Below are 23775 nucleotides of genomic sequence, written 5' to 3' on the forward strand. Positions count from 1 at the left end.
GATCTCTGGAAGTAAAATGGCATTCTGGAAGTGACTGACACATAACTTTGACCCACTGTTTGTAATTTTTAAGAAAATTCTCAGATAAAACATTCCATATTTTATCATATTAGCTCCTCTTCCTTGACCCTTCTCAAAACACCCGTTACATGTGTGTAATTGGTCAAATAGAACTTGTACTGAGGGCTGTTTTGTGAGAGATTAAAATTACCATAGAGAGGATGACATTGATGTTTAGAGGGCCTCCATGGCAAGCCTGCTCTGTGGACATGCAGCCACATATGAGGGATATCAACTCCGGAAAATGCTGTCAGCCATAGCATGGTAATTGGGTCAGTATGAACCATTTAGACATGTTAAAAGAACAGCTTTAAACAAATTTAAGGGTTTCATTGAGCAAGGAAGAAACAACTCTTAAATTGGGCAGCCCTCAGAATCACAGCAGACTCAGAATGACTCCAGCGCTTCTAAGTGGTCAGGGAGAATTTGTGGACAGAAAAAGGAAAGTGAGTCCAGAAAATGAAGTGAGGTGCAGAAACTGTTGGACTGGTTACAGCTCGACCTTTGAGCCTTATTTGAGTGTGGTTTGAATGGCTGCAAGTGGCTGAAATATGGCTGCTGGGACTGGCTGAGACTCAGCTATTGTTACAGAAGCACATTCCTAAGTCAGGCTTGCAGTTCGCTTACCTACCAAGTTAGGCTGTACTTTGTAAAGAAGAACTCAAATATGTGAATAGGGGGTTTTCAGGCCAGATTTTAGTTTGATTTAGCAGATGGAAAGTTATAATGGCCTAGAAGAAAAAAAGAAGCCTTGATAAATAGATTTGTTATAGACCTTTCTGGAGAAGAAAGCAGGTCAAAGCAACTATACACTGCATTTTACCGACTCTAGGCAGTGGAAATATTTGCTTGATGTGGATGCAGGCCCCAGCTTTGATTTCAGCCCTGAATACCCAGATATCTCCTTGCTTTTCACATTAATGTACCACAGTTAACCTTTAAGCCCCGCCCCCAAATTCCTTGGGCAATGACTCATCTTGTTTCTCTGGGCATCTTGGCATCATGAGTCAGTCCCAGATTTGGGTGATGTAGTCATTTAAATCCTCTCTGAGGATAGTCTTTGATAGCCAAAACTTCCCTGTCAATTCCTGATACCCAGAAATTAACTTCTAGTTAAAAATGTCTCTTAAAACACCCTGCCATTGTTCTTCACTGGCAGGCAGTGCAGCCCTGCACACTTAACAGTGCCAAGAGAGTCAGCATCAGTGAAAACTTCCCAGGCCTGCGGGAGCTCAGGGCAGGGCTGCTTTGCACACAGCCAGTTTATATGCTTACTGACGCCCCATGAACTTGGCCGAATGCCAGAGATTCCACATTTATTTGATTATTCAGGAGAACAGCCATAGTTTGAGTCTGTATTTTCTTTCAATACAGTGAGGAGTGCTAAAATACTTTTCCTGAGACTATTCTATTGAGGCTGTAACCCCAGATGGTTTATATCACCGCCTGTTATGAAATTCCTCTATCTGTGCTTCAGCCAGACTCTCCTCCCTGCCATAAAACACCTCTGATCTGGGCCTTGCCCTCTGCCTTGTGTTTAGACAGTGCTGCCCACCTATCTAAACCCACTCAGACTCTTTCATACTATCCACATTTCTTAAGATTCATATAATCCTTCATTTAGCATTTACTGTATACTACCTAGCATTGTTGATATTTCATGTTTTCCAAACTTGATTATTGCTGAACATTAGGCAAATGATGAACAACTCATGGCCCAGAGACTACACAAATCTGCCTGATTTTGAGGTGGGATTCAAGATCTAAATTTAGTGCCTCAGTGACTCCTAAGAATGGTGAAATTAAAGCCCAAAGAAGACTAAACTGAGGCCTGCTTTCCAGTGTTCTGCTGGCCAAATGTGTCATCAAATGTAGGTGTAGCAATCAGTTTGGTTTGCCTGGCTAGTCATAAAAGCACTGTTTCAAAATAAGTAGGCCAAGGTATATTTCTTTGTGTTGAGCCTGCTGTTTGTTATTAGTCTAATTCTGGGGTTGGCAGTTTTTTTCAGTAAAAGGTCAGATAATAAATATTTAGGCTTTGTAGATCACATATTATTTTTTGGAAAAAAAAAAAAGCTCCTTAAAAATGTGAAAACTGTTTTAACTTGCAAGCTGACCCCTTGACCCTAGTTTAAAAATGGAGAAAAACCCTCTTAATTTATTAACAATAGAATATTAAGAGGCTATGAGACAAAAGTGACATTTTACAATAAGAAGTGTTAACAAGGTTAGTCAAGGAAAGGAAAAATCAAAATAAAACAGCTTCAAAAAATATCTCATTCAACAATTATTTTAAAGGTGAGATATTCTAGTAAGATGCTTTAATGGAAGTTAAGTGTTTCAGAAATGTCAACCAAAAATGGTTATATCCTTCCTGTCTTAGTTTTGGCTGCTATAATCAATTGTAGAAGACTGGGTGGTTTATAAAAAACAAGTTTATTTCTCAGTCTGGAAGCTGGAAATCTAAGATTAGGGTACCAGCATGGTTGGGTAATGGTGGGGCCTTCTTCCAGGTTGCAGAACGTCCTCAAACAGTGGAAAGGGCAAGGGAGGTCTCCTGGGTCTCTTGTTAGTGCATTAATCCCTTTTCATGAGGTTTAACCCCTTATGACCTAATCACCTACAAGAAGCCCTATTTTCCTAATACAATCGCCTTGCAGGGGGTACCGAAACCTCATCTTTCTGGGCTCAGGCCATCCTCCTACCTCAACCTCTCAAGTAGCTGGGACCACAGGCGCATGTCACCAAGCCTAGCTTTTTTTTTTTTTTTTTTTTTTGTAGAGATGGGGTGTCACCGCGTTGCTCAGGCTGGTCTTGAACTGAGCTCAGGCGATCTGCCTGCCTTGGCCTTCTAAAGTGCTGGCATTACAGGCGTGAGCCACCATACCTGGGCCCTTTACTACTTTTTCTTGCCTCATTACTCAGGGTTAGGTCTTCACTGCTATGGTGAATAGGAGGGGTCAAAATAGCATCCTTAAGTCTTATTCCAGTTCTTAGAGGAAAGGCTTTCAGCTTTTCCCCATTCAGCATGGTGTTAGTTGTGTGTTATATATAACATTTATCATGTTGAGATATGTCCCCTTCATGCCTAGTTTTTGTTGAGAATTTTTTTTTTATCATCAAGGGATGTTGAAGTTTATCACATTTTCATCACATTTGAATGTAATATCACATTTATTGATTTGCCTATGTTGAAACCTCCTTGAATCCCTGAGATAAATCCCACTTGATTGTGGCATACCTTTTTGATGTGCTGTTATATTAGGCTGGCTAGCATTTTGTTAAGGATTTTTGCATCTGTTTATCAGAGATATTGGCTTACAGCTTTCTTATGTTGCATCCTTGTCTGTTTTTTTGTGTCAGGGTAATGCTCCCCTCATTAAATGAGTGAGGGACAATTTCCTTCTTTTCAATTTTTTAGAATAGGATAATAGGTGTTAGTTCTTTGTAAGTTTGGTAGAATTCAGTAATAAAGCCATTTGGTCCTGGACTTTCCTTTGTTGGGAGACATTTTATTACTGATTGAATCTCATTATTGGTCTGTTCAGGTTTTCTCTTTCTTCCTGATTCAGTCTTGGAAGACTGTGTATCCAGGAATTTATCCATTTACTCTAGGCTTTCCAGTTTGTTAGTGCACAGTGTTAATAATAATCTCTGATAGTCAGGCATGGTAGCTCATGCCGGTGATCCCAGGAGTTTGAGAGGTCAAGAGGGGAGATCCTTTGAGGCCAGGAGTTCAAGACCAGTGGGCAACACAGCAACATGCTGTCTCTACCAGAAAACAACAACAAAATCAGCCAGACACTCTGGCACGCTCCTGTAGTCCTAGCTATTCAGGAGGCTGAGATGGGAGGATCACTTGAATCCAGGAGGCTGAGATTGCAGTGAGTGATGATCATGCCACTGTGCTCCAGACTGGGTGACAGTGAGACCCTATCTCCAAATAGATGATTGGAGATAGTCTCAGATGTTCTTTTGTAGTTCTGTGTTATCAGTTTTAATGTCTCCGTTTACATTTCCGAATTTATTTGGGTCTTCTTTTTCTCTTGTCAATTTTATCTTTTCATAAAAGCAACTTTTTTTGTTGATCCTTTGTAGTTGTAAAAGTTCATTTTGTTTAGTTCTGCTCTGCTCTTTAGTATTTCTTTCCTTCTACCAATTTTGGATTTGTTCTTTTCCATTACCTTGAGGTGCATTGTTAAATTATTTACTTGAAATCTTTCTAATTTTTTTTTTTTTTTGAGACAGTTTCATTCTCGTTTCCCAGGCTGGAGTGCAGTGGTGCAATCTTGGCTCACTGCAACCTCTGCCTCCTGGGTTCAAGAGATTCTCCTGCCTCAGCCGCCCAAGTAGCTGGAACTACAGGCACGCACCACCATGCCCAGCTAATTTTTTGTATTTAGTAGAGTCAAGGTTTCACCATGTTGGCCAGGCTGGTCTCAAACTCCTGACCTTAGGTGATCCACCCACCTCAGCCTCCCAAAGTGCTGGGATTACAGGCTTGAGCCACTGTGCCCAACCTCTAGATTTTTGATGTAGGCATTTATTGGTACTGATTTACCTCCGAGCATTGCTTTTGTTATATCCCTTGGGTTTTTGTATGTCCTGCCTCTATTTTCATTTTTTTCAAGAAATTTTTAAATTTCCTCCTTAACTTCTTCCCTGACCCAGTGGTCATTCAGGAGCATGTTGAATTTTCATGTATTTGTACAGTTTCCCAAGTTCCTCATTGTTTATTTTTAGTTTTATTCCATCATGATCTGAGAAGTCTTTGGCTGGCGGGGTTTATTTCTTGCAGCTTATTCCATACATCATCCCATTTTCTTCTAGTCTGTAAGCTGGCTGCTGAGAAATTCACTGTTAGTCTGACAGGCGTTCCCCTTCTAAGTGACTAGATACTTGTCTCTAGCTGTTTTATTCTTTGACTTTTGACAGTTTGACTGTAAAATGCCATGAATTTTTGAATGCATCTATTTGGGGATCTCTAAGCTTCCGATATATCGGTGTCTAAATCTCTTGCTAGACTTGGGAAGTTTTCAGATATTATTTCATTAAATAGGTTTCCTATCCCTTTTCTGTTTTCTGAGACACCAGAAATTTGAATATTTGATCACTTCATGGTGCCACATATGTCATATAGCAGTTGCACATTCCTTCTTATTTTTGTCTGTCTGGCTTCCAAAGACCTGATTTTCAGTTCTAAAATTCTTCTGCTGATACTGTCTACTGTTGAAACTTTTGGATCTAGTTTGTATTTCATTCAGTAAATTCTTCAGTTTCAAATTTTTTTTTTTTTAAAAACTGTCTTTGGTAAGTTTCTCATTTATATATAAATGGTTTCTCTGATTACTTTGTATTATTTTTCTGATTTCTGTTTCTTGTATCTCACTGAACTTCTTTTTTTTGAATCATTGAATTCTTTTTCTGAGATTTCACAAATTTCTTCACTGGAATCTGTTGCTAGAAAATTACCATGTTCCTTTGGAAGCGTCCCTTCTTCATGTTTCTTGTATCCGTATTTTGATAATCTGTACATTGGGTGTAAGTCACTTCTCCCAGGTTTTTGAATTTGCCTTCATAGGGGAGGATATTTTCCTGAAGATGTATCTGTGGTATTGATTGGGCATATCACTTTGGCTTTGATTCCAGATGCATGCAGTAATGTAGTGTAGTCTCGGTATGATTTTTACATGTGTGTGTGTGTGTATGTATTTATTGCACTTTGGGGTACATGTGAAGAATATGCAGGATTGTTGCATAGGTACACACATGGCAATGTTTGCTGCCTCCATCCCCATCACCTATATCTTCCATTTCTCCCCATGTTATCCCTCCCCAACTCCCTACCCCTCACTGTCCCTCCCCTAGTCCCCACCCACAGACCTCAGTGTGTGATGCTCCCCTCCCTGTGTCCATGTGTTCTCATTATTCAACACCCACCTATGAGTGAGAACATGCAGTGTTTGATTTTCTGTTCTTGTGTCAGTTTGCTGGTTCCCACGTTCATCCATGTTCCTTCAAAGGACATGAACTCATTTCTTATGGCTGCATAGTATTCCATGGCATATATGTGCCACATTTTCCCCATCTAGTCTATCATCGATGGGTATTTGGGTTGGTTCCAGGTCTTTGCTATTGTATACAGTTCTGCAATGAACATACGTGTGCATGTGTCTTCATAATAGAACGATTTATAATCCTTTGGATATATACCCAGTAATGGGATTGCTGGGTTAAGCAGTATTTCTGTTTCTAGATCCTTGAGGAATCGCCACACTGTCTTCCACAATGGTTGAACTAATTTACACTCCCACCAACAGTGTAAAAGTGTTCCTATTTCTCCACATCCTCTGCAGCATCTGTTGTGTCCAGATTTTTTAATGATCGCCATTCTAACTGGTGTGAGATGGTATCTCAATGTGGTTTTGATTTGCATTTCTCTAATGACCAGTGATGATAAGCATTTTTTCATATGTTTGCTGGCTTCATATGTCTTTTGAAAAGTGTCTGTTCATACCCTTCACCCACTTTTGAATGGGTTTGTTTTTTTCTTGTAAATCTGTTTTAGTAGTTCGTAGATTCTGGATATAAGTCCTTTGTCAGATGGGTAAACTGCAAACATTTTTTCCCATTTTGTTGGTTGCCATTGTTTCTTTTGCTGTGCAGAATCAGTTGTGTGTGATTTCCTCATTGCAGTTGTTAGTTGCTGCAATGAAGTGTTTGCTGGAGATGGGAACATCAGGTAGGCCCATCCTCGAGCACCAAGAGGCAGCAGCAGGCTGAGCATGCCCGTCCTTGGGCCCTGGGGCAGTGTATGGTAGCACTGACATTAGAGGGTCCTAGTGGGCTGATTCTTGGGCCACCAGGTAGCTTGCTTGGTGCCAGCAGTAGCATGGTGAGCAGGTCCTTGGGCTTGCTGCCCACAGACAGCAGGTCAGGTGGTGCATGTGGGTGGTGGGTAGCAGCAGATTGGGTGATCCCTTCCTCAGGCCCCTGGGAGGTGTGCTCAGTTGTCAATGATAGGTACACCCTCCAGTGCCTGGGCACAGGGGTAGATGGAGCCAGGCTGGATAGGTCCCTCAGTGGTGTGTGTAGGGCCTGGCTGTGGTATGCAGGAGTGGTTTTTCCATGGCAACAGCCATAAACAGGTGGGTTAGGAGCATGCACCTTGGCCCCAGATGGCATTTGCAGGGTAGGGTAGCCTGTAATCAGGCTTGACAATGCACAGTGGCTCTGCTGGTTCACTGCCAGTGGCTTGCATAATATTTTGATGGGGGATGTTAATGGGGCTTCAGAGATGTGGATAAGTGAGGGCTGTTGGGCCTCAGGGAGATAAGCTCCTTTTCTGGAGCAATGCCATCATGCAGTCCCCAAGCTCCCTGTTTGTGTGGGTTGAGCATTTCTCCCTTGGTTGGGATTCCAGGACTTCACAATGGGAATATGGATGTGGACTGTTGGGGGTCACTTACCCTTTTCCTGCATGGGGGAGCCTCCCCAACCAATCCCTGCCAAGCACCCTGCTGTGCATCCCGCTCCTTACTTGCAGGTGTTTCCTGTCATTTTGGTGTTAAATGCCCGCAGTCTCTCAGGTGATCTATTTAAAGTGTGAATTACTGCTGTTTTGGTGGTTCTTCAAGGAGAAAGCAAGTACCAGATGCCTTTAGTCAGCCATCTTGAAACCCCCTCCATTGTTTCTGACTAAATGGCTTGCTGTCCTTGACCACAGCTTTTGCTTCCTCCTAACTTTAGTTTGCAAATAACCTATTATGTACTCATTAGGCACCTTTCCTACTGCTTTTGAAATTAGAGAACTCCTTCATACTTCTGGTATAAATTCCAGAGTCAAAATATAACCTAGCAGATCTCTGGTGATGCCTGGTGTTAAGTTATCTAGTCAGTGCAGGGAGATGTGGGTATGCAGGGAGATGGCAGGGCTGTGTGGTCCAAATTGGACTGACTCTTACAGCTGTATCTGTGAATGGGCAATTCCACCCAGAAGGGGAATTCAAAAGTAATGTTGCCACTGAGCCTGTCTGGTACCACACACTGTGTTGGATATAGAGCTCTGTAAGTTCAGATTCTCAAAAGAAGTAACTGAATGCCTTACCTAGAAGGGATGTAATAGATAAGGTTGGCAAATGGCATGTATAGGGAGGAGAGAAGAGTGGAATCTGCAAAGGAAGGAAACTATAAGAGCCTTTTTACTATTAACCTTGGCACTGAAGCACGAGCTGTGTCCCTATATCTATTTCTAATAGAACAGTACTGTACTGAGAAGCTTCAGACATTCAACTTCTCTGTGGCAGCTATGGAAAACTAAAGGAATGGACTTTCTTTTAAAGGAAGTCATGGCAAGTGCTTATTTTGCTCAGAATCAAAGTAGAGCCACCAGAAAGACATCACCTTTTAGCTTTGTTGAACCTACTCATATTTTGCTGGCAAGATGGGAGGGGAAAAGCCAGTCTGGATTTCTGGGCATGTCAACTGTGGAACTCAAGTTGACCCAAGGTCTGAGAAATTCAGGGTGTCCACTTCCTTGGTCTCTTCAGAAATGGAAGTCTTCATAGAGCTACACTGACTACCCTGGCCCAGGGAAACACAGTATGGGCACATAGGAAGCACAGTTCAGGCTGTGACTATTTGTCACTAGAGAAGCCAAGGACTAGAGTACAGGGTTAGGTTCAGAACCACAACTGGGGAATCCAGAATTCTCTCACAGTGAAATAATTTTGGGGTCCATGGTTACAGTTTCACTGATGGGGGAAACTGCTATTTGCTAGATGTGTGAGGAGAAAACCAGCTATAGGGAGAAAGGCTTCCCTTAAAAGTGTCAGAGCTTAGCTAATTATTGATCATGTAAGTAAATGTTAATTGCTTTCACTGGCATGTTGGGGAAGAAATCTGGAGAAAATAATACTCAGTATGAGTTTGCAGACTACCTACAGTGAAAGCCAGGGTTCTTTAGAATGAACATATTGCTACAGGGATCTTAGAATCTTAGGAAAGGCCCTGAAGTCCTATCTATTTCTGAGTTTCCTTCAGGTTGGAAGTAGCATGGGACTAGCTTAAGTCCATTTTAGGGTTGCTGTTTTCTTGCTTTGTCCTTAGCATAGTTGGGTACAGTATTCCCCAAGATGTCTATATTCATAAGTATTTGTAATTCCTAGGTATATACTTTTATAGTCTGAATAAGCTATGCATTTAACTTCTGTATGAAAAGGTAGCAAAATAACCAAATGGGGACAGCTGAACTTTTTGACAGTAGTATCTAACCCTTGGCTTCTGCTGCAATCAAGGAACTTTTCTCCTTAAAATGAATAGTTTCCAATTAAGGTAGAAATAATAAGGTGAATCTTGAGACAAGGTTCTTACTACTTACTTTTTTCACAGCTTGAACAACAAACAAACAAAAGTAAGGATTCTGCAGAAAGCCAGTGGTACTTAAACTAGCTGATGAGTCAGATTCAGTTACACAGCTGGGACGCTCTCTTAGAACTAGATGTTTACACTAAGTACTTGATAAAACTAGGTGAGCCCTGGGTCTTTGCCAGTGGTTGGGAACTGAACATCCATGGCAGTGCCCAGAGAGCTGGGAATGGATTTGTGTCATCTATTTTAAATAGGCAGTGTCCATGGGGAGAGCTCATGTATGTATACTGTTTTCTGAAGACTGCATTTAATTCAGTCTATGCGTCACTGAAGAGAATTTTAAAAGAAAATGTTAAAATTATATTGTTTTGGGATAGAAATTAGGTAGCTGTCTCTCTCTCTTTTTTATTTTTTTGAGACAGAGTCTCACGTCTCCCAGGCTGGAAGGCAGTAGCACGATCTCGGCTCACTGCAACCTCTGCCTCCCAGGTTCAAGAAATTCTCCTGCTTTAGCCTCCCAAGTACCTGGGATTATAGGCATGTACCCCCACACCCAGCCAATTTTTGTACTTTCAGTAGAGACGGGGTTTTGCCATGCTAGCCAGGTTGCTGTCAAACTTCTGACCTCAGGTGATCTGTCCACCTCGGTCTCCCAGTGTTGGGATTATAGGCGTGAACCACCGTGCTTGGCCCCCTTTTTTAAAAATGAGAGTGGAATCCCTAAAAAGAATCCTTTCTACATAAAGTTTTTAAGGATGCACCCAAAGTCAAAGACAGGCTGACACGAGAAAGTGGAATTTCTTAGGTCTGATTAGTGTATAGAAAAGTCATAGAACTTAAAGGGGGTACAGGTACTACTGAAAGAATACATTTCTCTGCTGGACCATAACTACAACCTGTATTATACTTGCAAATACAGATTATTTAGTCTCAGTTGCACTGTTAAACAGTTTGAGGGTAGGAGAGCTCTCTTTGGTGAATTAATCAAATAGTCCCTAGACAGGCCCAAAGCAAGGGCAACCTGTGCCCAGAATACTAGCACTTTATCCCACGACACAGAACTAATGGCAATACTGGGTCAGGCATGGTGGCGCCACGTCTGTAATCCCAGCACTTTTGGAGGCCAATGCAGGTGGGTTGCTTGAGATGAAAAGTTTGAGGCGAGCCTAGGCAATATAGTGAGACTCCCAGCTCTACAAAAAATAAAAACAGTTAGCTGGATGCCACTCAGTGGCATGTACCTATACTCCCAGATACTTGGGAAGCGGAGATGGAAGGACTGCTTGAGTCCCAGGAGTTTGAGGCTGCAGTGAGCTATGACTACACCACTGCAATCCAGTCTGGGCAACAGAGCAAGACCTCATTTCTTTAAGGAAAACAACCAACCAATGGCAGTACTGGCCTTGATGATCAGAATTGTAACCCAGACTGCAAGGAGAGGAACTGTCCCTGAAATCCTGTTTAGAAAGCCATCAACAGGAAACACCTGTTTATATAGTTTTTGAAGGGTGGTGTAACTAGACTGGCAGTAGATTCTTCTAAACAAGTTAGTAGGGCAATAGTTTTGTTTCTTTCAAAGGATTAACGTTTAGGCAGCAATACATACATGAATATTTGCCTAGAAGTCCTACTCCCTATATAATATTTTGATAATCATTTTAAATGCCAACCCTTTCTATATAGAAAGTTATGCATTGTTATGTTAAATAAACTATTTTCTTTATTCTTATCTTTTCTGTTAGCTTTATCTTCAAGCCAGGATGAAGGGAGACTGGGCAAGACTCTTACGCCCCACACTGCAATTTGGTCTTGTTGCTGTATCCATTTATGTGGGCCTTTCTCGAGTTTCTGATTACAAACACCACTGGAGTGATGTGTTGACTGGACTCATTCAAGGAGCTTTGGTTGCAGTATTAGTTGTAAGTACATCTCGATATTGCTAAACGTTTAGATACGTAAATAGAAAAAAATTCCCACTGAGAAAACTGTGCAGTGGGCAAGAATCCCAAGGTTATTAAGTCACTTTAGGATCCACAGCTGGTAAAAACCAGGTTGCTCTTTGTAAAACTTAGTATTTTTATAAAATCTTAGTATTTTTTATTGTAAAAGGCCCTGGCTAGAAATGGTTTATTTTGGTTGGGGGGCAGGGGCGGGGATGAGTTGAAAAAACTAATTCACATGCAGAAATAACTCTTTTATTTAGTATTGGCAAAATGAAGCTATTTGCTGAAGGACATAAAGCAACTCTTAATTTGGAATAATCTCCTTTAAAAAACCCCAGTTAGCTTCTAATTTTTTCTATGCTTACTCTGTACATCTCAAATTATATCTTTTTGTTTGTATTTATCTTAGGATGCTGTTGATCACAACTTTGTATATAGTTTTTAACTTAATCTAAATCATACTATTAAATATTTTGCTCTGTAGGCTGTATATGTATCAGATTTCTTCAAAGAAAGAACTTCCTTTAAAGAAAGAAAAGAGGAGGACTCTCATACAACTCTGCACGAAACACCAACGGGGAATCACTATCGGAGCAATCACCAGCCTTAATGGGCAGCCAGGTGCCCAGGTGAAGCTGGCCTGTTTTCTAAAGAAAAATGATTGCCACAAGGCAAGAGGATGCATCTTTCTTCCCAGTGTACAAGCCTTTAAAGGACTGCTGCTGCTGCTGCTATGCCTCTTGGATGCCCACTTTGTGTGTACATAGTTACCTTTAACACAGTGGTTACTGAACAGCTCTAAATTCATTTAAAAAATTACAAGCCTTCCACCAAAACAGTGCCCCACCTGTATACATTTTTATTAAAAAAATGTAATGCTTATGTATAAATGTGTATGTAATAACGCTTTCTATGAATGATGTTTGATTTAAATATAATACATATTAAAATGTTTGAGGACAACTGTCTTGAGACAGGAGAACCAAATCCACATTTGCAGGCATTTGTAGTCAACTATAATCAAACAGGTGGTGAATAATATAATTTAAAATCTCACATTCCTTTAGCTGACTCTACAAGTAGAGGCTGGCAGCAAACACAATATCTCTCTTGATTTTGGTGATTCCTAAGAGAGAAGAAAATAAGGTTTAAACTTTCAAGACCTAACTTGTCTCTACTGAAGTTTTAAAGACAGCATACCAATCCTGATTCAACTGGTGAGAGAGCAGCCCGGAAAGTCAAATACCTTGCTGAACACCTAGAGGAATTTGCAGCCACCTCTGTGAGGTAGAAAATACAGAAGCCAGACCCCTGTTCTTCTGACCCTGAACTACTCTATGGGCGATGGCCAGGAAGGAGATGTCCAGAACTGCTTAAAAAGACAAATTCTAGGAAGGGCTAAACTGTCTAAAGAAAGGCAAATCCAAAGACTTGGATTTTCAGCCTATATCAGAAGACACTGTATTGTTTTTCAGCTCCCATGTGAAATTCTTTCTGGGCCAAGGCAGGACAAATAGATACTTTATTTACAAATTATTTTTAAAACTTTGACACCTACACTTAAACTCTTGAGTTATTAAACAGGCCTGCTTTTATCAACGATATGGAAATATAAGCCAGATTTGCAAACCTCTTCTTAGGACACTTAAGTGGTTGGCAGAGATCACTAGCATTGACTGACTTGGCAACAATGTGGTTACTGCTTTTTGATCTTTTAACTTAGTCCTTTTTCTTGGTCAGGATTCCATAGAAATGACAAAACTATTTACGGGCATAGTTATGCCCCTTCCCCTCAACCCCAACCCCATTACAGCCACCTTGGTTTAGCCATCCTTTCTTGATCTGGTCTTCCCGCTTCTACTGTACTATGCTACAGACTTGCCCTGATATAAGAGCAAGAATCACCTTGTAAAGTCCAAGTCAAGGCAGGTTACTCCCAAGCTCCACACCTCCAATCACTGCAGAGTTGAGAAGTCTGGGGCTGGGAGCTATGAAATCCTTTCCTTTCTCACTTCAATCCCTACTACTCTACTCACTGTTCATTCTGCTCCAGCCACACTAGCGTCTAGCGTCTTGCTGGTGTTCAAGTATATCAAGCATATACCAAGGGGCTTAATTGCCACCCTCCCTGTGGAGGCACTAGACCTTCTTATCCATCTGCGAATTCTATTGTCTTTTCTGCTTTTTTTACCTTATAGACTTATCACCATCTTGTAAGTTTAACTGTTGACTTATTATCTATCTCCCCACACTAAAATGTAAACTCTATGAAGGCAGTGATATCTTTTTGTTCACTATATCCCCTAGTGCTTAAAACAACACCTGGCATGTAGTAAGTGTACAATCAATATATACAAATGGATGTATATATAAAATCTCAACAAACCCCCCTCCAACACACTAAATTTTATAGAAACACTAGTAGATGGCTCCCTATGACAATACGGTGAAGAACATCTCAAAATGTCCTCCTAGGTGGTAGTCCAGGGCTCAAGGTTTGCTTCACAAAATTTGCCTAAATTAGAAACAGCTTATGCATTTGATACTGACCTTCTGCAAATTTATTTTCCAGCTCAGTGTTTCCAATGGCTTTTGCTGCTTGACACATTTGTCGAAGCAGTTCTTCCAGGCGCCTCATACAACGAATTATGCTGCCTGGATAGAAAAGGAACAAAACACTTGTAAAATGGAAATAATCAGGAACTGCAGCATTTTTGTTGAGAGGCAAGGCAGGAGAATACAGGATAATTAACAGTACTTTGAGGGACTTCCCATGAAGTAAATCAGGTAGCAAACCTGTCAGGCACTGGGGAAGGCTACCAAGATGAAAGGCTTAACTCCCATCTCTGACTGATTACTAGAGAAAGACCTCTTTATTACTAACGTGCTGACGCTTGGTATTAGGTAGGAAAACAAAATGCCCTAGGAGGAGGGAGCAACTCTCGTGAAGGCTGCAAAGATGACATAATCTGTGTCTGTAAGAACAAGGCAGTATGTCTCAGGCAGCAACAAGGGAAGAACCACCATGACAATGCGGGAAAGACTGGCGAACCACAGCTTTCAAGGACTCTGAATGTGGCCTAGTGAGGCATCTGGACACAATCCATACCATCTCCTAGAATACAACAGATTGTTTTTAGTACGAGAGTAGCAGGATAAAATTTGCCATTTTAAAGGTGGACTCATTCATTCTTCTTGACCTTAGATTCTTTCATTAGTACATTCTTTACACAGAGTGTTCTCAAGGAGCACAAGGAAAGATGCCTTTTCCCGTGGGTCTAGACTCTGAGAAAAGTGTTTGTATCAAAGCTGAAGAAGATATAAACATAGTTTCACTTTTGCTGGGCTTATCCAAAGAGGGGCAGAGATTGTGAGATCCTTTCTCTAAGTGCTACCTACCTAAATCTAAAACGCTTGTGACTTCATTTTTAATGCATGAAATAAATACATTAGAAATACCAGTTCTCAAAATGCAATCTGTAGAACAATGAACTCACTGTTTACACTATTATTAAATTAATAATTATTAATTTGTTATTTCTATTCTTAGCTGCTAGGAATGCAGGCTCCAATACTGCCTTGCAATGAAACAGGAAATTTAATTGCAGAAACTTCTGGGTGTCAAGGAGTTGGGATAGAGAGGGTAATATCACGTTATCTATGCAATCAGATATTAAACGTTAAGCAAACAAAATAAGTGGGTTAAAATGTAACTAGATTTTTACCTGAGACCAGATTCTTACAGGTCATTTAGGACTGAAATGAAATCCTTTACAAAGTCTTCTGCTATGTAGGACATTAAAAAGAGCCAGACATACTCTCTCTCAAACACTGTTTTGACTGACTTAAAATGTGTACCAAGAAAGAGAATGTGATATTATTTCACAAATTTTAATAACTCGTGTTACCCAGAATCTGCAAAAGCTATCAGAGACCAAACAATGCAAAGTAAATTACTAAGATGAAGAATAAACTAAGGCAAGTAAATGCACATCCAGGCCAGAGGGTACTGTCAAGATATTTTATAAACATTTTGATTCAATTTCTGGAAAATTTAGTTTTGACACAGTTTCAGGTAGCAAGATAACAAGAAAATGAGGCCAGCAGGCACAAGGCTGCAAATACAACTCACAGAGTCTCATCAACAAATCACTGGGTGTGTGTACAAACTGTCCACAGCTGCCTGAAGCACAGAAGCTACTCCCTCCAGGGATTAATGAAGACGAAGGGTTAAGTAGTGAATGATAGAGCATCTCTCCTACCTACTACAGTTCTCTCTAATCCAAGGGCTATCCTTATGTCCAGCTTTAGAAATCATCCTGCCTCCTCAGCCTGACTAGGTGCTAGACAAAAGCTTCAAAGCCATGACCCATTATAGGCTAAATGAAGCTGACCAAAACCAAACCAAACCAAACCAAAACCACATTAACTTACTGGTTACAAATCTTTTCTTTTGGTCCTGCCAGAGTAGAAAGAGAAATCAAATTCTTTCTAATTGTTGTGTCTAAAAAAATTTTTTTTCAAATAGTGGTAAAATATAAAACACAAAATCCACCTTTTTAACCATGTTAAAATATACAATTCAATTACTGCCCTTTTAAAAAATTCAGGTTTACTACATTCTGGAAGAACTCACATGGAGATATAATTCACACACCATAAAATTATTTTAAATAAGTGTAAAACTGAGTGGTTTTTAGTATATTGAGACTTGTGTAACCATCATCATTATCTAATTTTTAGAGGATTTTTACCTGCCCCCACCAAAACCCTGTTCCCATTAAGCAGTTACATGTCTTCCTGTCTCTCCAGCCCATGGCAACCACTAATATGCTTTGTTTCTACGAATCTGCCTAATCTGGACATTTCATGTAAATGAAATTATACACTATGTGGCCTTTGTATCTGCCGTCTTTCAACTTAGCTTAATGTGTTCAAGATTTGTCCATATTGTAGTATGAGTCAGTATGTCTTTTTTAATAACTGAAAGCTGTTCCATTTAATCTTTATTAAAATGGAACACCTTGCCATTTAAAATGGCAAAAGCCACTATTACTTTTACATCAACCTAATGTATACCACAATTTATTCATCTATTGATGGACACTTTGGACTACATGTTTTTATTCAAGAGCATTTTAATAAACATCAGCCTTACTTACCTACCTGGTTGATGAACAAAACAGCCATTATTCTCATTAAGGACAGAAAGCAGCAGATTTTCCCAAACATCATTTCTGCCTTCAGCTTTCTGGCATACCCTAAAGCAGTTTCTCACAGTTCACACTCTGACCCTAATTCAATACCCTAGTGTAGCCTGGCCTGAGGTTAGACTCACACATGTATCTTGCAACTACCTATCACTAAACCCCAGCTTAGGCTGTACCCTTTCTTGACAGCAGAGACTGCTGCTCACACTGTAACTACCATGATTCCTGATTACCACTACGGTCTCACAATTATTCATCAAATGAGTAAGCATCAGGTACTAAAACTGTGCCAAAATGTAAACGCAGAAACAATTATTAATAAACTGTTACTCTATTATTATTAGCAAGAATACTTTTAAAAGACAAATGCCCTGAAAAATCACTCAAGACACTGACAATGCTAAGAAAGGGTAACACTGCTACTTGAAAGGCATGTGAAAATGTGTGTGGTGGGGACAGTTGAGGAATGCACTTCACAGCATTTGCTTTCAAAACGTGGCATACAGAGGGAGCAGGACTGAAATAAGATAAAAGCATATGGCAGGCAGAGGTATAGTAAATAAGAGATGATTCATAGAAGCTTTCCTAATGACTCTTGCTCAGTGGAAAACAAATCCTTTGTCATCCTTCATAGTTAAGAGTATAATAATGTTTATGCAGAGTCAGAAATAAATAAATAGTAACAGCAGCCTCTGGATTACTTGACTAAAACCCTAGGCATCAGCCCATACAAATATTTTGTTTAAAACTGTCATTCAAATTTAGTTTAATGAAAATAAAAAAACAGCTACATTCTGTCATTTTTTTTCAGGGTGATAACAGAATAAATACTTAATATGTCTTCAAAATTCCTCAACCTGAATCACAAGAGAAACTTTTCTTTTGTGTTAGACATCCCCAAACACATGGTTTTAATCATTACAGTGTTAGCTAGCCTCAGTTAATGTTTGAAGAATACTTAAAACCACTTCTGAGGCTCAGGATACGAAATGACCGACATTTTATTTTTATATAAAAAGAAAACTAAGAATTTAATTAGGAACAAATATGGTTTGTGCACAGCACATTAGAAAGTTCAAATGCAATTATTGTCTGCCTATAAAAACAGAGACACACTGTACTGTGTGCTACAGCTCTGATTACAGTATTTTTCCAATCAGAAAACATACATAGGCCGGGTGCAGTGGCTCATGCCTGTAACCTCAACACCTTGGGAGGCCGAAGCAGGTGGACTGCTTGAGCCCAGGGGTTTGAGACCAGCCGAGGCTTCACGGTAAAACCCCATCTCTACAAATAATACAAAGATTAGCTGGGCATGGTGGTACATGCCTGTGGTCCTGGCTACTCCAGAGGCTGAGGTGGGAGGATCGCATAAGCCTGGGAGGTGGAGGTTGCAGTAAGCTGAGATCACACACACCACTGCACTCCAGCCTGGCTGACAGAGCCAGGCCCTGTTGCAAAAAAAATAAAAACCAACCATGTACAATAATGAGATGCAGAGAAAATGGTTATTCTTGAAATGGAAGCACTATATAATACTGTAAAAATAAAACAGAGAAATACTATTCTAAGAAAATGAAGGTTCTGATTTTTTGCTACTTCTATCAAAAAACAGTTTTAAGAGCGAATCCAGAGTATATCTCAATCCCAATTTTTAGAAACGTTTAAGCTGATCTGCTGGCTCACACACAATAAAAACATAATTATGCTGATGTTAGATCCAATTTCAACTTAGAGCTAAAAAACAGATTTTCTAAAATTTTCAAACTTCGATTTCAAGCAATCTCTGATGTAGAAATAGCCCCTGAGGAATTGAAAGAGGACAGAATAGACTTCAGGAATGCTAGTATACCATGGAAAAAGTCAACTCATAGGTGGCATCTAGTATGAACTACAAACCATCCATCTTCAATTTGGCATTTTAGGACTTATCTTCCATACTGTGATAACTTCCACTCAGGTAGAAAGAACAGAAAAATAATCCATAAAGACAATTTTATGTGAATTCCTAGATTTTAAAAAAATATATGACAGGCCAGGTATACTGCCCCCTGCTTTTTACTTTTCTTTAAAAAAAAAAAAAAAAAGCTACCTCTGCTACATACCACTTATTGTTTTATGTCAGTGTGTTTTGACTTTTCAGAGAGGCAGATATTACATAAATAGGAGTATTGTATTAACAAGTCTTGAAAATATTTAGGCATAGAACAGTTATTAGTTTCATCCTTATGTTTCAAAAAGATGTCAGACTGAAGACTGGTGGTGCTCTATGTGATCGCCCTAGTGCTGCTGAAACACAATTGTCATACACAGGTTGCTGTGCTCCTATGTAAGCAATTTTCATGAGTACATCATCCCTCTTCTCACTGACTCAGCTGTTGCTACACATGATCAACTATTAGAGACCTGTTTAGTATTATTCCAAGCATGAATCTTCTGTGGATGTTGATGATGATATAGTTTAGTGTAGGGTTTAAGAAATTTTCAGGTGATCCAAAATTTAAGGATAAGGTGTTATGGTGCCTATGCAAAGTTACATGTAGTCACAGAGACCAGAGTTTAAATCATGGTGCTGTCACATCGCCTTGGTCAAACTGTTTACCATAGTCTCCTTGTGAAAGTGGAGGTAGTATCTACCCTGAATTGCTATCTGGTGATTACAATAAATTATACAGAGCTCTTAGCACAGTGTTCAGCATATAGTACTTAATGAATAATGACTTTCTCAGTAACAGAATACAGTATTCAAAGAATGACTTGGGACTGTATGACTAAATGATCATTTAGAGGAGGCTTAGAAGTTTATAAACTTTAGAAAAAAGATGTAAGATACCACACCATAATTTAAAAATAATGTACTATAAACTTTAACATTAAAAACCTAAAAACACATAACATTCAATGTAGTAAAGGCCCTACATTTAAATTTTTAATATTCTGTTGCAGAGAAGTTTAACCTAAGCATCATAAAAATAATTGACTCATAAAATCAGTAATCTATTACTTCTTCAATAATATAAGTTGAAAGGAATATGGGGTCTGTTAAACATGTAATTTTTCTCAAACTAAACCTATAAGCAATAGTAGCAGTATTTTAAATATTCTTATCATCTTTATACAGGGCAAACTCATTTATTTTCATTTTTAAGAAAGTTCAATGTAAATTATCTCATTCAATAAATACAACTGGCTATTTATAAACACCTACAAGGCAATCTTTTCCTACTGAATGCAGCATTTCTAAATACGGTTTTCTCTAAACAGTCTTCTATTTTTTCCCTGAGATGGAGTCTCACTCTGTTGCCCAGGCTCGAGTGCAGTGGCACGATCTTACCTCACTGCAACCTCCACCTCCTGAGTTCAAGCAGTTCTTCTGCCTGAGCCTCCTGAGAGCTGGGACTACAGGTGCACGCCACTATGCCTGGCTTTTTATTTTTTTTTTGTAGTTTAGTGGAGACAGGGTTTCACCGTGTTGCCCAGGCTGGTCTCAAACTCCTGAGCTCAGGCAATCTGCCCACCTCAGCCTCCCAAAGTGCTGAGATTATAGGTGTGAGCCACCGTGCCTGCCAACAGTCTACTTATTTTTTTGCTTCTTATAATTCCCTTATAATTACTCCTTATATTTCTTTTGTCTTAGTTTTTTTTTCATTTAAATTTCTCTTCAGTTGAGTAAAATTATTCTTCAGTCTCTTAAAATTCTGCTCATTAAATTTAATCTGATTCATGTTGCAATAACAGTCTGACTAAAGCCAAGTCAGTTATTACATATTCAATGACTGATCATTTTCAGCTCTGCTATTTTTAGTGGAATTAGATAGCTAACCAGGAGAATAAAATTGAAAAAGAAAAATACCCATAGAAATATGACTTACTAGGGTTATCTGTTTTTAATTGTAGAGACTCACAGAATTAAAACTGCATGGAATTATAAAGTTTAAAATAGTTTCTAAATGACTTTCTAATGAACAGAATGCTTATTAAATAATAAAAGAATTTTTAGAGAATTTTTTTTATCTACATAATAGGGAGAATATTTCATTTAATTACCAAACATTAAAAATACATATTATTCTTGTTTAGTTAAAAAAAAAAAACAAAAAACCATCCTAGGCCAGGTGCGGTGGCTCAAGCCTGTAATCCCAGCACTCTGGGAGGCCAAGGCAGGTGGATCATGAGGACAAGAGATCAAAACCATCCTGGTCAACATGGTGAAACCCCGTTTCTACTAAAAATACAAAAAATTAGCTGGGCATGGTGGCACCTGCCTGTAATCCCAGCCACTCAGGAGGCTGAGGCAGGAGAATTGTGTGAACCCAGGAGGCGGAGGTTGCAGTGAGCCGAGATCGCACCATTGCACTCCAGCCTGGGTAACAAGAGCAAAACTCCGTCTCAAAAAAAAAAAACGACCCTAACTGTATTTCTTATATTGTAAATATATGTATATAAAAGTTAACCATACCTTCAAAGACATCTGTCATTTTGCAGATATGGGCAAATGTAGCTCCAGTTGCCCAGGTGTATACTACATCCATTAAGTGAGGTTTAAATGAGCTTAGATAAGTTTCCTCATCAATTTCCAATTTGGCTTCTGCAGAAACTTTTGCAATTCTTTTAGCACATTCCTTTAAAGATAAAAGACAGACTTAAAATTCCTTACTTACAATCTCCCATATCACTTTTTTCTTTAGGTTTCCAAAGCCAGTATTCCAGGAGGTCCCTTTTTCTTCCTAGGTATTATGTCTGTAGTGTGGACATTCTGCTTGCTCCTAAGTAGGCACAGTGCCTGTTCCATTGCTAAGTAATCAAACAGCCAATCTTTCCCATTATGTTGACGTAGTTAACTAAGAAAAATGTATCAAGATCGTGTTTTTCGACAGTGATACCATTTCTACAAAGACACAGAACCCCTCATTAAAATTATTCAAGAGCAGAATTTAACTAATCTCTAATTATTTCATTAACAAAATACAGTAACAAAACAGATTTAGAGAAACACAAATCCTATGGCAAGAATACACCTTTCCCTAACAATGCTTTAAAATGCATAAATCTTCATATTGTTTTCCTCTAAGTTAGAAACTTCATTCTTCTCTACTTGGCAATCTAAAAGGTCAAAAACGCTAGGCCTATGAAGACTTTGTTGGTTCTGGAAATTTAAATTTCTTAGTGATTTTAAGGCATGTTACATGTTCCACTGAAAGGCCTTTTTATTTTAATCAAAATTTTTTGAATTAGTATTTTTAAAATATTTTTACTTTTATTTTAGGGTCAGGGGTACATGTATAGGTTTGTTATCTACGTAAACCTGTGATTCAGGGGTTTGCTGTATGTATTATTTACCACCTGAGTACTAAGCATAATATGCCACAGTTTGTTTTCTTTTTTCTCCTTCAACCTCTCCTTCCTCCCTTCCTCCTCCCTCAAGTAGGCCCCAGTGTCTGTTGTTCTGATGGGGCCTTTTTATGACACATATTTTGTTTCTCTCTTGTAATTCCTTAGTTCATCTTTCCCTGCCTTTGTCTAATGTTGAAAAGGCAGATAAAATCGGCTTATCCTATGAAAATAATAAAAGACAAAAATGTATTACTATAAACTACTGTGGTTTTGAGAACCCAGAGACAAACCATTTCTTATGATAAAACAGATTTTAAAACTTTGTTACAGGCTGGGCACAGTGGCTCATGCCTGTAATCCCAGCACTTTGGGAGGCTGAGGTGGGCGAATCACTTAAAGTCAGGAGTTCGAGACCAGCCTGGCCAACATGTAAAACAAAAATTAGCTAAGTTTTGTACTAAAAATGCAAAAATTAGCTGAGTGTAGTGATGCGTGCCTGTAATCCCTGCTACTCAGGAGGCTGAGGCAGGAGAATTGCTTGAACCTGGGAGGTGGAGGTTGCAGTAAGTCTAGATCATGCCACTGCACTACAGGCCTGGGTGAGAGAGTGAGACTGTCTCAAAACAAAACAAAACAACAACAAAAAAAAAAAAAAAAAAAAAAACTTGGTTATAAACCAGAATGAAAAAATGTGCAAAAAATTAAAAATAAACTAAATCCTAGTCTATCAAGATACCATTCTCAGTACTGAGAAAGAAAATGACACAAGCACTAAGCTGTCAGTATAGCCTACTTACATTATGAAGTTTTTAATCTGCATTCACAACAATGCTATACAGTTCCTTACAATAATGGGAAACATTGTTGAATCACTAAAGTAAAAATCACAAGAGATGTTATCAGAGTAACATTAAATTACACGACAGACATTAAGTGACAAATTTAATCCTTATAGAAGTTATCTGTGTGAAATGGTAAACTACTATGACTAGATAATCAAAATGTTTATTTTACAATCTACTATTCATAAACTGTGTAGTTCAAAAAAAAACAAACTTACCTGCATTTGACGAAGTGGTCCTGCTAATTGTTCTGTTAATTTGGGCATTTCACTAGACTATAAAAGAAAAGGAAAATTAGATATAAAAATCCATGTTTAAAGTTCTTGGTTTTTCATACTACCTGTTTTAACAGATTAAACAAAGCTTTTAAGATATTCACTAATATCAAATTATATGACCTTAGTCATTAGCACTTAGAGTTTCTAATGAATTCAGTTAACACAGGCAAAATCCCTATTCCTCTCATCCTAAACTATAATATTCTGTTACTACATTTCAGAGGAAAATATTGCACCGCTAAATTTGCAAAGTGTGCTAACTAGCTACTATTTGTGATTATATATGGAACTGAGGGAGGGCAAATACTATAAACATACATGGTAGTTTAGTTAAATCAACATTAAAGGGTTTTATTACAGTTTAACATTGAAACAGTTTTAGCTTCTAGGCAACTTTCAATCTGTAGAAACTGAAAATTTAGCAACTGAAAACTTAGTATAAGACAGCTACAAGTTTCATCTGAGTTTCAGTATTTGTAGTATTGCTTTCCGACAGTTGAAAGTCTGTCAATTTCTGAATTAGATGATGGAGTTTCAAGTCTATCACTAAGTAGCCAAATGAGCTGCTTAAATTCTGTGTATTGGTTTTTTACCTTGTCAAAGAAAAATAAAGCCAGATCCTCAAAATGAATAGGCTTGTGATGAGAATAACAGACATTATTTGTGAAGAAATTTTTGACAAAGGTAGTTACTGTACAAAAATAAAATTACTATAAGAATGGTATATATGTATGTGTGA

At 38.9% G+C, this 23775-nt stretch overlaps 2 protein-coding genes across 8 annotated transcripts in view; one reads left to right on the top strand and one right to left on the bottom strand.

Annotated features, from left to right (window-relative positions):
• Positions 1 to 14828, top strand: part of PLPP1 (phospholipid phosphatase 1) — a 99173-nt gene extending 84345 nt beyond the window's left edge. For all 7 annotated transcript variants that reach the window (XM_078365500.1, XM_078365501.1, XM_008992061.5 and 4 more), the window contains 2 exons: positions 11172 to 11348; positions 11857 to 14828. In XM_078365500.1, coding sequence (XP_078221626.1) covers positions 11172 to 11348; positions 11857 to 11982 — 303 coding nt within the window. In that variant the 3' untranslated portion in view covers positions 11983 to 14828. The remainder of the gene's footprint in view (positions 1 to 11171; positions 11349 to 11856) is intronic.
• MTREX (Mtr4 exosome RNA helicase) overlaps positions 12212 to 23775 on the bottom strand; it is a 110830-nt gene continuing 99266 nt past the window's right edge. The window contains exons 24-27 of the mRNA XM_002744961.6: positions 22977 to 23033; positions 21042 to 21204; positions 13923 to 14027; positions 12212 to 12498 (exon numbers count right to left, since the gene is read on the bottom strand). Coding sequence (XP_002745007.1) covers positions 12446 to 12498; positions 13923 to 14027; positions 21042 to 21204; positions 22977 to 23033 — 378 coding nt within the window. The 3' untranslated portion in view covers positions 12212 to 12445. The remainder of the gene's footprint in view (positions 12499 to 13922; positions 14028 to 21041; positions 21205 to 22976; positions 23034 to 23775) is intronic.

The sequence above is a fragment of the Callithrix jacchus genome, chromosome 2 (genome assembly GCF_049354715.1).
Source record: "Callithrix jacchus isolate 240 chromosome 2, calJac240_pri, whole genome shotgun sequence".
Lineage (NCBI taxonomy): Eukaryota > Metazoa > Chordata > Mammalia > Primates > Cebidae > Callithrix > Callithrix jacchus.